This window comes from Paroedura picta, chromosome 1, assembly GCF_049243985.1.
Source record: "Paroedura picta isolate Pp20150507F chromosome 1, Ppicta_v3.0, whole genome shotgun sequence".
Taxonomy (NCBI): Eukaryota; Metazoa; Chordata; class Lepidosauria; order Squamata; family Gekkonidae; genus Paroedura; species Paroedura picta.
This window is the reverse complement of record NC_135369.1, coordinates 26304450-26315993: the sequence shown is the minus strand read 5'-3', so window position 1 is coordinate 26315993 and position 11544 is coordinate 26304450. Positions and strand designations below refer to the sequence as shown.

At 50.0% G+C, this 11544-nt stretch overlaps 1 protein-coding gene across 1 annotated transcript; it reads right to left on the bottom strand.

Moving 5' to 3' along the window:
* Nucleotides 1–954: 954 nt before the first annotated feature.
* Nucleotides 955–10959, bottom strand: PPM1G (protein phosphatase, Mg2+/Mn2+ dependent 1G). Its single transcript, XM_077329936.1, has 10 exons — nucleotides 10683–10959; nucleotides 9980–10049; nucleotides 8430–8515; nucleotides 7052–7187; nucleotides 6036–6490; nucleotides 5670–5801; nucleotides 5194–5428; nucleotides 4221–4350; nucleotides 2624–2726; nucleotides 955–1658 (listed from the first exon to the last, which is right to left on the bottom strand). Exons 1-10 carry the CDS (start codon nucleotides 10800–10802, stop codon nucleotides 1461–1463), a joined length of 1665 nt encoding a protein of 554 aa, XP_077186051.1. The 5' UTR covers nucleotides 10803–10959; the 3' UTR covers nucleotides 955–1460.
* Nucleotides 10960–11544: the final 585 nt, after the last annotated feature.

The following is an 11544-nucleotide window of genomic DNA, read 5'->3' as shown; positions in this document are numbered from 1 at the left end:
GCAAGTCAGTAGTAGCTGGTCAGCAGTAGCAGAGGGGTTTGCATTGAGGAAACTCAGGTTCATTGCTGGCACCCATGTTACAGAGGCGGCTAAAAGGCCAAGCAAGCAACAAGGTGGCAAATGAGATTCAAGGGGGAAACTATGCTGCAGGGGGCCGAGAAGCCACACTATTAAGAGGCTGACCAGGAACGACTTCCTGGGGACCTTGGCTTTACTCACTGAAAGTACCGATCCAGGGAGCAGCAGGAAAAACATCTAAGCCTTAATGTGCTCTGCTGCATAGATATATAGTGCCGCAGGCAATTGAAAACCTGGCTACAGTTTTGATCACAACTTAAAAGGGGGCAGCTAGAAGGGGGCAGCCATGCTGATCACAGGATCGAAGCAACTTCCTTCCAAAAGAAAGGGTCAAGGGTTACCGTACAAAAACACCCCTACCACAAAATGTGCCAAGGGTCATACCACAAAGTTGTAAAGAGTCTAACCTATAGCTTTCAGCCACAACTGCCAAAGGACATGATCACCCACACTCCCAGGTAAGATGCTAGGTGATCAGATACTTGGAAATGAGTTCCCCAAAGTTCCCATCATTCCACGTTTGGGATAATCTGTAGGATACCTAACAATGGCTGGAGATGGACCACTACAAGATTTAGGGGATATTCAGATTTTCCAAGATTCTCCCCTACTCTTATAACTGTATTTACACAGAAGGATGCCTAATCCCCTCCCCTGGGGGGCCATCAAGGAAAAGACGGGAGCATCTAACATTTGTATACAAATATGTACAGCATTTTTTAAAAACCCTGTCCATAATATTTCGGGGAGGGTCATCTTCCTGTCATGTAAATATAGTATGCCAACCATTCTGTAAGATACACCCCCCAAGTCTCCAGTAAGACAGACACAGTTTTGTGAAATGTCCCTTTCCCTACAAAAAGCACAAAGGCACAGTTCAGTTTTTGGTCTTTTTAGTTTGAAAAAAATTTCATTGAAAGTGAACAACACAGTGAGGCTTGGCGGCCAATTTCTCTTTTTTTTTTTAGGGGGGGGAGGGCAGCCAGTCCCACAAATAAAACCAGAGGGGCTTTAACTGGAGAGGGAGGGGTGCAGATCAAACCTCCACAACAGACAACTGCTTCCTGCTGACAGAAGACATCACAGGCACGGAAATGGCAACAACCACACGGAGACGTTGCGGGGCAAGGTAGGTAGAGGGGAGGCTTTTGGGCCCCGACCGGGCCCTGCCCCTCCCCACCATTCATTCTTTGGAATGGTTTCAAAGAACAGCGGGACCAACGTGAACCTCAACTTCTCACCTCCCTCCCCTGCAACGACACAGACGAACTGGGCCTCCCTAAGGCTAAAAAAAGGCCTAAATCGGGCATCGAAAGTTCAGCATTGCTTAGAAAAACAAGAGTCCAGTGAGAGCTCGGGCAATTCCCAGCCCAACTTGGCTGCTAGTCCTGCTTGGCCTTCTTGCTGCAGCTCTCTTCCGTGGGGGCAGTCGCTGGCGTGTTGTCTTCAAGTTTCCGTTTGCCGCCCTCGGCAGGGAGGGCCTGGCCAGGGCGGGGCTTGAATGAGATGATGATGCAGGTCATGTTGTCACAGCCTGTCCCATCCCCGGATGTGTCGGGAGCCAAGCAGCGGTCCAGGAGCTGCGGGGAGAAGCAGCAGAGAATGAATCTCATCCAGTTGAGCAGTCTGCAAACTCCCAGTAGGAGAATGTATGGAAGAGCCAGTCTCCACTCATTTACTCAAAGACATACCTGCACTCGACCAGATGTGGACATACATGTCTAACAACAGTTTGTCACAAAGCCCAGAGAAATAATTACAGGCTTAACTCAGTGATATTGAGGGTACAGAGTCATCTTTAGGCACAGAACTGCAATACCAGGTGTGACCAGGTGTGATGCCACTGGACAGATTCTAGGACTCCCAGCTCTGATTGGTTTGCATTTTCATGTAGCACACAGCCTAGCGTGATCTCATCAGACCTTGGAAGCTAAGCAGGGTCTGCCCTGGTTAGTATTTGGATAGGAGACCACCAAGGAAGCGCAGGGTAACGCAAGCAATGGCAAACCACCTCTGGACATCGCTTCTTAGAGCCCTACAACCTGACAGTATTTTCCTCCTCAATGTAGCACACACATTTTCCCCTGAAAGTGACACAATATGCAGTTGTACTTTTGCTTTGCGTAACCCGAAGGAGTCTCAAAGTGGCTTACGATCGCCTACCCTTCCTTTCCCCACAACAGACACCCAGCAAGGTAGGTGAGGCTGAGAGAGCTCTGAGGAAACTGACTGGCCCAAGGTCACCCAGCTGGCCGTGTGTGGAGAAGTGGGGAATCAGACCTGATTCTCCAGATGAGAAGCCACTGCTCTTAACCACCATGCTAAGACATGGGGTTTGGCCACAATGCACTTGGGACTCTTAATATGTCAGGGGAATTTTTTGTGTGTGGCTGCAACAGAGTAACAGCAACCACTCATTTAAACTTTCAGGAACTGAGAGTGCCCTCAGAGATGTCACTTAACAAGCTTCTGCAGGCGGATGCCTCATTTCAGCTCTCACTCACACCTCTCCCAGCCCCCCTGCCCCCTCCCTTTGAAGACTCACTTCTTCTCCTATGGATGAAAGGGGTCTTAGCTTGTCATTCTCATCTTTCTCAGTGATCTTGGACTGGACGAAATCCACCACTTCCTGGCTGCTCATGACATTCCTGGGAGGAAAAAAAAGGGGAAGTCATCCAAAGCAGGGAGAAGTTACTGTGCTACTTTTTCATTCTACCCCCCTCAAGTGCTGCAGCCTCTGCTTTCCTGGGGTATTATTATTTATTTCATTTATATGCTGCCTTGCTCTACGGCTCTGGGCAACTCACAAAGTTTAAAACACACACATATCTGTTCCACATAATATATTTTGGGTAAGGCCTTGGAGGAGGAGCGTGTCTCATGGCTTAAGTGCCACTCAGCACAACACCCACTCAGGACGGCTGTCCTGCCCCTGCCTCCTCCTCCAATTGGCTTGCCTGTCTGTCCAGTGACCAACTAATTGTCTTCTATTCCATGCCCCCCCCCCCGGTTGACTACCCTCTTCTCTTTCCACGTCCCTCTGAGGCTCAAAGGCAGCAGATCCCTGCTGTGTGAGAGCTGCCCCTGCTGGTGAATTCCCTTCCCGGGGGCCCACAGCCTGCAGCCTTTCCAGGTCCTGGGGGGAGGGAGAGGCCATTCACAGAGTTCTTCCATCCCCCACCCCCACCCCACCCCCCAAATCTAGTGCCCACTGTATTCCCGAATGCAATAGGCTTGGCCCCTAGTAATAGTATAATAGAAAAATATATAAAATGTTCTCTTAATTTAAAAATAAATGGTGCCCATTCTATCTGCAACATCTATTTCTAGGCAATGGTGGGCCCAGGAAGGGAGTCCAGCAGGTAACAGTAGTCCTGGGCCTCAACCATAGTCCTGGTGGAACAGCTCTGTCCTGCAAGCCCTGTGGAAGATTTTAAGGTCCCACAGAGATCTGATCTCATTAGGCAGAGTGATCCACCAGGCCGGGGCCAGAGCTGAAAAGGCCCTGGTTGAGGACAGTTTTTATTTCTTTAGTGCTAGGGATCCTCAGTAGATTTTAATCACCTGATCGTAGTGCTCTCAGGTGGGTGGGATAGAGAGGGAAAGGTGGTCCTGCAGATACAATGGTCCTAGACCATTTAGGGCTTTAAAGGTAATAGCCAAAACCTTGAACCCAATCCCATCTTCAATTTGGAGCTAATACAGCTGGGACACCACTGGTGTGTATATATATGTTCTCCATTGGGTCATCTGCATCTTGGTGACACCCAAGTCCAAAACTCCAGACCAGCTGCGTGGAGAGGTGCATGTAGATGTTAAATTACACTGGAGAGAGAATGGCTGTCTGCAACAGAACTGTCTACTCCCTAGCCTCAGGAGCTAGCAAGGGGCAGCTCAGTCCACCATAGGAACACCCCCAGAGTCAATATGGGGACAGGGATGAGATCCGAATCCCACCCTTGGCTCATCAAGTTCAATATTGTGTCCTCAAGACCAGCAGTGCATCTCGACCTATGACCTGGTCCTTCCAACCAGAGACTGAAACGGGACCTTCTGCATGTCAAGCAGCAGCTCTCAAAGCCGAGCCATGGCCCTCCCCAACCCAGCCCTGGTGCCTGAGCTACTGCCCCGCCACCACCTACCAGATGCCATCGCAGGCAATGACCATAAAGTCATGGTCATCGTTGATTGTCAGCACCTTGATGTCTGGCAGCGCCGAGATCATCTGCTCCTCAGGAGGCAAATTTTTATTGCGTTTATAGAAGTGATCTCCTGTGAGAGAGAAGCATGGGAGGGATGCGTAGGAGTGACTTCCTGCCTTTGAAAACACTTCAGACGGACACAGCACCAAGGCACCCACTGCCCCACCCCGAGTGAATATGGCGCATTAGACAAATTATCCAGCATTTCCATACAGGGCAGCCAAACCACAAGCAGAACAGTGGAAATTCACTGTAGTGATGGCCACTGCCTTGCATGTTTCAAAAGGGGTGTGACAATCTCGATTTTAGTAATAATGATAAAATGGAACTTCCTTGTTCAAAGGTAGAGTATCTTTGAATGCCAGCTTGGGGGGGGGGGGGCACACAAGCTTTCATGGCCTGCTTGTGGATCCAGACTAAGTTTCCTGTTCCTGAAAGAGGTGATGCACTTTTTGCGAGTCTCTCACCCTACTGCAGACCAAATTTGCCCCTCTTGTCATTCCTGGGGGTCCGCCATCCACCCAAGGAGCAGCACTTCAGGGAGGTCAGTGGACAGCAGCAAGATAATTCTCTTCCCATAATGGAAATGTCACCAGTAAGTGGAAAGTCAGTATGGATCCAACCATGTGTATTATCGGGTTCTGTTCTAGGAAATCTTTAGTCTGCTCAGAATGGCCTTCCTCCCACCACATCCCCTCGTTCGTTCGTTCGTTCGTTCACCACCATTCTCAGAGATTCTGGCTCATGGCAGCTGACACAGCATCTCCCCTCCCTGCTAACCTGCTGCCACTTGCACAGGCCAGGATAGACGGAAGGGCAGCTGGCAGTGGGACAGTTGCACAAGAGAGACTAAAGGCCACTGTTGGAGATGGGAGTGCAGGCTGCTGCAGCTCCAGAGCCTCAGTAAACTCACCAATTGCCCTGGAGAGATTGAGGCCGCCATTCACCCGGCCATCCATGGTCACTTTCCCACCGGCGTTCTTTATTCTGGCCAGCTCCACCTCATCTTCGGGCTTGTGGTCGTAGGACATGTCTACAGCCTTACCGGCTTCTGACACCACACAGCGCGAATCCCCGGCGTTGGCTACAATGAGCTGCTTGCCCCGGATGAGGGCGACCACCGCTGTTGTGCCGCTATCTGAGCCGGGCTGGAGACCAAGTAGAAAAGGAGGTACTTCCCACATGCCTGAAGTGAGGCTGGCTGAAAGGATGCTGCCCAGGGCCAGGCCAAGAGCAGACAGCTGTTCCCCACCCCCCTTGCCCTTGCTGTCACACACAACACAGCCCATCTGCCCGCTGCCTGCGGAGCTGCCTTGGCGGAGATTACGACTTCCCTTGGCAACTATGGCAGAATTACCTCCACCTCCCTCCCACAATTCCAGGACTGACCTTCTCCTTTCCCTCCATGCCTGCAAGCATCATGTCTTCATCTTCATCCTCTTCTGCTTCTTCTGTGTCGTCCTCGTCCTCCTCAATGTCTTCTTCCTCACTGCTGTAGCCATCTTCGTCCTCACTGCATTCCTAGCAGAAACAAGAACATCCCAGTCCCCCACCCACCCAAAACACAATCAGACTGGCTGGAGAACCGCAGCAGGCCATTCCCACAAAGCCAGCCAGCTTTCCTCAGACTGAGTGAAGGGAGAAGATGGCTTTCTTGCAAAGCCAACCAGGCCCATTCGCTTGTCAGCAAAGCAGCCAAAGTACTGAAACTCCCAAGAACCCTTTCCCCACTCAGTTGTGGAAGCCAGAGGTTACCTCGCTATCATCTTCCTCCTCCTCCTCTTCTTCCTCCGCCTCCTCCGATTCCTCCTCGCTGTCTTCAAAGAACTTGGACTTGGTGGTTCGCTGGCTCTTGCTCGCAGAGGAGCAGGACGGCTCGGCCTCCCCTGCTGCAGGGGCCGCTCCCTCTGTTGCCTTTCTCGGGGGAGCACTGGCATCCCCTCCGCCAGCCGGATCTGGGCCGGGGGAGGTGCTGCTGGCAGATTCAAGGCAGGGCTTGCCGTTCTTCTCCTCTTCCTGGCGATGCTTTGAAAGCTCCTCAGAACCTGCCTCGCCATTCACGCTGGGCTCCTCCCTCATGTCCTCCGGGCCCTGCTCGCCACCTGGCGGCCCCAGCTTTCCCTTGACACAGTTCTGGCCGTAGCGAGTGAGCAACTCCTCAATGGTCATTGTGGCTTCCTCGTGCAGCAAGGCGGCCTCCTCCTTGTCCACTGAATGGATGGGGGGGGGGGTTGACTGTCAATATCACATTGGGCTTCTCTCAGCTTTTTCCCCTTGGCTCAAATTCACTGAACAAATGCACCCCATGCACTAGGAAGCACGTGAATAACATGCTATCTGTTCCACACACAGTCTTCCCCAAACCAGAAATATAACCTTCCCTAAACAATGCATAACAGGAGCTGGGGAAAACCTGCAAGCACCCACACCCCATGAGCTGCCTTCTAATAGGTCCAACAAACCCTGTATTGTGTACTTAAGGCTCTAAAGAGGCACAGCCTCTTGCAGTTGTTAATACGGAGACCATGGGGTGGGATGGTTGAATGCTGTCAGCATCTTGTCTTTATATTTATAAAGACATAACTCTGGTTTTACTTGTGCATGAAAGAACGTGGCTACTTCACTGGCAGGCTCTGGATCCCAGTGGCATAGAGCTGCACCCCACTTTCTGATCCTGTGCAAAGGGTCTCCCCCGGCCCAAGTGATACTACAAGGATATTCTGGCTTCGCTCTCAGGTTGCCCACTTCTGGGCAGCTGCAGCTTTGCTCACCGTCATCTTCATCAGCCACCTTCTCCTCCTTCTCCTCTCCGTCGGGTCGGGGCCGCCCCGCCATCTGCGACAGCTCCTTGATCACCTCCTCGGTGGTCAGCTTGGCATCAATGGCCAAAAAGGCATCCTCAAGGGCCTAGGGGACAACACAGTGAAAAGAGTCTTGCCCGGCTGGGCAGCAGGAGGGACAAAACAGCAATTACAGGGGCGACTCTTTTGAGGCCTCCGAAGCAGCACACCTGACTTCTATGTGTCTTAACACCATTAGAGACCATTTACAGACTCAACATTACAGAACAGTCTGTGCAGTCCAAGGGGAATGGGGGAGGGGTATTAAATAGTTATCCATCCAATGTTGAAGACAGAGTGGTAGACTGATCTTTACTACTCTGCTCCTACCAAGCGGTTCTCATTTTTACGGGAGTCTTGTTGCTGGCTTCGTTCCAGTTCTGCTAAGACCTGGACAGCATTATTAGGGTCAATTAGGCATTATGCACCATGCTTGGCTTATACGAGTCCCAACTCAGGTTTGCTTTATTTATTTGTTCAAATATTGTCAGGTTGCCTTCCTTGTCATTCACAATGGCTCAAGGCGGCTTGCTTTTGCCACCCAAAACCAGTAGGCAAAAACATAAACTATACTAACTTCATACACACAATAATATAAGTGGAAGATTAAGGCATCAGGAACAAACCAAAACGAGAACAAGGAGGATTCACGACCACTTAAGAAATATCAAGTCTTACAAGTCAGCTAACCCCATTCTGCTTAGTTTCTATGTGAAAAGTCTTATGGCTGGAACCACCTTGAAAACAGTCCCTTTGAAGTGAAGGTGTTTGTAATTTAGAAACAAGGTAAAATAAGCTATCATTACAGGATAAAGATTTGTGGCTCATATTTTGGTATTAAACACTACAACAACCCCCCTCCCCCAGCACAGGTTAATTTTATTCATTTAAAATATTTATTAGCTGATTTACGTCCATACATAGCTCAAAACAGCTTAAAATATAAACAAAAAACATTAAATCTATTGAGAATAATTTAAAACTCCATCTTCAACTGCCTCATAAAGACTGAGAGTGAGGGGGCCAGGTGCAGCCCCCTGGGAAGGACCATGGGGAAGGACCACTGAAAAGGCTGTCTTTAGTGGATGGGACAGACAGAAGGACTTCTCCCTATGATCTTAATGCTGAGGCACAAACAGATGGGAGACATCTTGGGCTTGTAAAAATTAACATCTCACTACACAAGTCTGGAAGAATTCAATGCCTAGATTACTTGGCTATGACATCAGAAGAAAGGTAAGGAAAAGGTGCTGGAAACACACTGACCAGATGGCCCTGGGAGGATGCAGGACAATCTCTTGCAGCTTACCTTCTGTAACTTCCCTTCCTTGTATGCTTTCTGGTCCTTGATGATCTCAGGGAGGTACTTGGCACAATATAGGGCAACCTCTTCTCCTGGATATCAAGAAACAGCAGTTAGACACCTGTTTGCCCTAGCCCCAACACACAGTCAGATGAGCCATTCATCCCACAGAGGAAAGGCAATGTCTCATTTAGGTGGAGGAAAGCCATTTTGGTGATCCTACAGTAGTGTGTCTATTTCTTCACTAAAGTGCATGAAGAATCACATTGTGTTTCCAGTTAACAGGAGATCACCAGATGGGCTGCCCAGACTAATGGAAAATGGTCAAGCCCAACAAAAATGACAGCTTGTGTGGAACAGTAGTTAAATTGGTAGAAATCCTACTCTGCCAAGCAAGCTTGGGCCAGTCATAAGAACATAAGAAGACCCTTGCATGATCAAACCAACAGTCCAACATCCTTTCTCACACATAGCTAACCGGTTCCTCTGAAGGGCCAACAACAGGGCATAGAGATTGACACCTTCCCCTCGAGTTGCCTCCTGGCTCTAAGATTCAGAGGTTTAGTGCCTCTGAATGTGGTGGTTCGCCTCAGTTGCCATGGATAGTAGCCACTGATAGACATTCTCCATGAATCTATCTAATCCCCTTTTAAAGCTGTTTATTCCTGTGGCCATCACTACATCCTCTGGCAATGAATTCCACATTTTAATCACTCTCTGTGTAAAGTAGTATTTCGTTTTGTCCATCCTGAGCCTACTATCCATCAGCCTCTTTTTCTTTTGTCAACTCTCTCCACCTCATTTTATAAACCTCTATCACAGGCTCAGCCTAACCTACTGCATAGAGTTGTTGTGAGAATAAAATATTCTGTTTTAGTTCCACATCAGAGAGAAAGGGGGGGATATATATGAACTAAGTAAAGAAATGCCTGTGGATATGATACCAGCAACTGTGGCCACTGGCCTTCCCTCTGCAAGGCGTGAGATGGAAAAATGAAATACTGCACAAGAGCAGAGCAAGATTGAGTCCAATACACGATGGCCTCACATTGAACAGGAAGATGACATATGAAAAGTCACGTTGGATCAGGTCAGTGGCCTATTCAGTTAAACACTGTGTCAAACAGTGGCCAAAATTCAGGTCCCTGTCAGGAGGTCCACCAGCAGGGTCAGAACTCCAGAAGCCCTTCTGGTGTTGCGCCCCCCCCAAGATAGTGTACTCTTGCCTCTTGCTTCCTTCTGCAATCATACTCACCACACCACCACCCTATCCCTGCCGGGCATAACAGAAGGATTATAAATGCAGATGGTCTCAGGTTCAGTGTCCAACATTTCTAGTTAAAAGATCTCAAGATCTCACATTGGGGAAAGGCCTTTTTCTGCCTGAGGGCCAGAAAAGTGGCTGCTGAGAGGGGAGACAGGATTGGCTACAAGGTCCAAAGCCTCTGTCCGCCTTAATCTCAAATATGTTTATGTATATCCCCTACTCCCCTCCTACACTACTGTATATATCTAAAAGCTCTTTGTACGAAGGAAGCACTAACTGGATATTTTACCTCCATGACCATCATATACTGAGAACATTGCCGTCTCGCTGTCCAGGTCAGGAATGCAATTGTGTGCATCCTGAAAGAGAAGATAAAATTGGCAAATGAGGGAAAGTGTATTTGCAAGCTGCTAGTAGTATGGCAACGGGGGAAGATCCCAAAAAAGCAAACAGGGAAAGTTGCTCATCCATGTTAAAGTCATGAGTACCATCTTTCCAAGCAGGAATTCTTTAAGAATCACCAGGGATCGTTTGAACAGAACAGGCAGCAACATTTAGCACCTGGTGTAAGAACACAAGGAAATAAGAAGAGCCCTGCAAATCAGACCAATGGACCACCTAAGCCAGCATCCTGCCCCACCGTGGCCAGCTGGTTCCCCTGGAAGGGCAACAACAGGGCATAAAACCTGCTACCTTCCCCTTGATGTTGCCTCCTGGCTCTAGGATTCAGCGATTGAGTGCCCTTAGCTAGCCACTCCCCAGGAAATCTAAGCGAACCACGACCAAACTCAGACTAGGGACAGGGATCTGCAGACGAACTACAGCAGTGGAAACCAGTCCGGCTCCTGCAGTAAACGGGCAAGGTAATGGCGAAAGGCAGAAGACTTATCACTCCGGGTTGAGTGGGAGAAATCCGGGTGGAGCCTATGCCCAGGGAGCCCCGCTCGTAGCTGGCCAGCCACGCCCCCTCCCCTGGCCCTGCCTTTCCTCACCTCCATGGAGACCCGCCAGCCTTGCATGGCGCTGTAGCCGAAGAAGAGCGGGCGCGGCCCCGACCCGCTACCGTTTCCCGAGCATTTGGTCGTCCTGGGCTGCGAAAGGTAGGCTCCCATGGCCGGCCGAAAGGAAGGACCAGGCCCCGCCGCGCGGGACGAGGGGAAAGGAGGGAGGAAAGGAGGAAAGGAGCGCACGGCGGCGGCGAAAGCGGACCGAGCAAGAGAAGGAGAGAGACCGGGAGACGGAACCGGAACCTGGCACCATAGAGTCTCCGCCGGGAGGCATGAAGGGGACCGGAAGCCGAGGCTAGCGAGCCTCAGGCGGAAAAGGAACAGCTAGAAGGAAACAAAGGCCCCGGCCATAGAGACACCCGCGATTTATGGGCAGAGGGATTACCTAGTCCTAGAAAGGATGACCGGAAATGGATAGTCGCAGAAAGGCCCGGAAGCGGTGAGAGGATTTGGCATGATGAATCATAGAGCCTCAGCGAGGGAGTGTCTGGCTTGTGCGCAAGCCAGCTTGACGTTGGTTGCCGGGCAACGGTGGAAGGCCTCGAGGCGAATGTAAACTGCCTGCCGGCTTCGGGGGGCGCCAGCATTTAAAGCACGAGGGGAACCTCATCCAAATGTCACCGGTAACCACTCCAGTTTAGTTCAGAAATCCTTACGATCGCTTATCTAAGATGCTACCTTTATTAAGCCAAACTAAAAATAAAAAAGGACTGAGGATAGCCGAATTTGGCTGTAGGCTGGATGTTAAAACCGAAACAAACTGTTCAAAACAAAATGGGAAACGTGTTCTATCATGTGCAACAACACGTTTTTCTTTCCTCGCCTTCTTTTGCTTTGGCTTAGCATC

Bases quoted from the DNA above. Each gene is read 5' to 3' on its own strand.
- PPM1G (XM_077329936.1), bottom strand. From the start codon at position 10,802: ATGGGAGCCTACCTTTCGCAGCCCAGGACGACCAAATGCTCGGGAAAC. The intron at 4,351-5,193 runs GTGAGTTTACTG...TCTCTCTCACAG, and splicing joins CAATCTCTCCAGGGCAATTG to GAGATCACTTCTATAAACGC. The intron at 1,659-2,623 runs GTGAGTCTTCAA...TTCTCCCCGCAG, and splicing joins TTTCATCCATAGGAGAAGAA to CTCCTGGACCGCTGCTTGGC.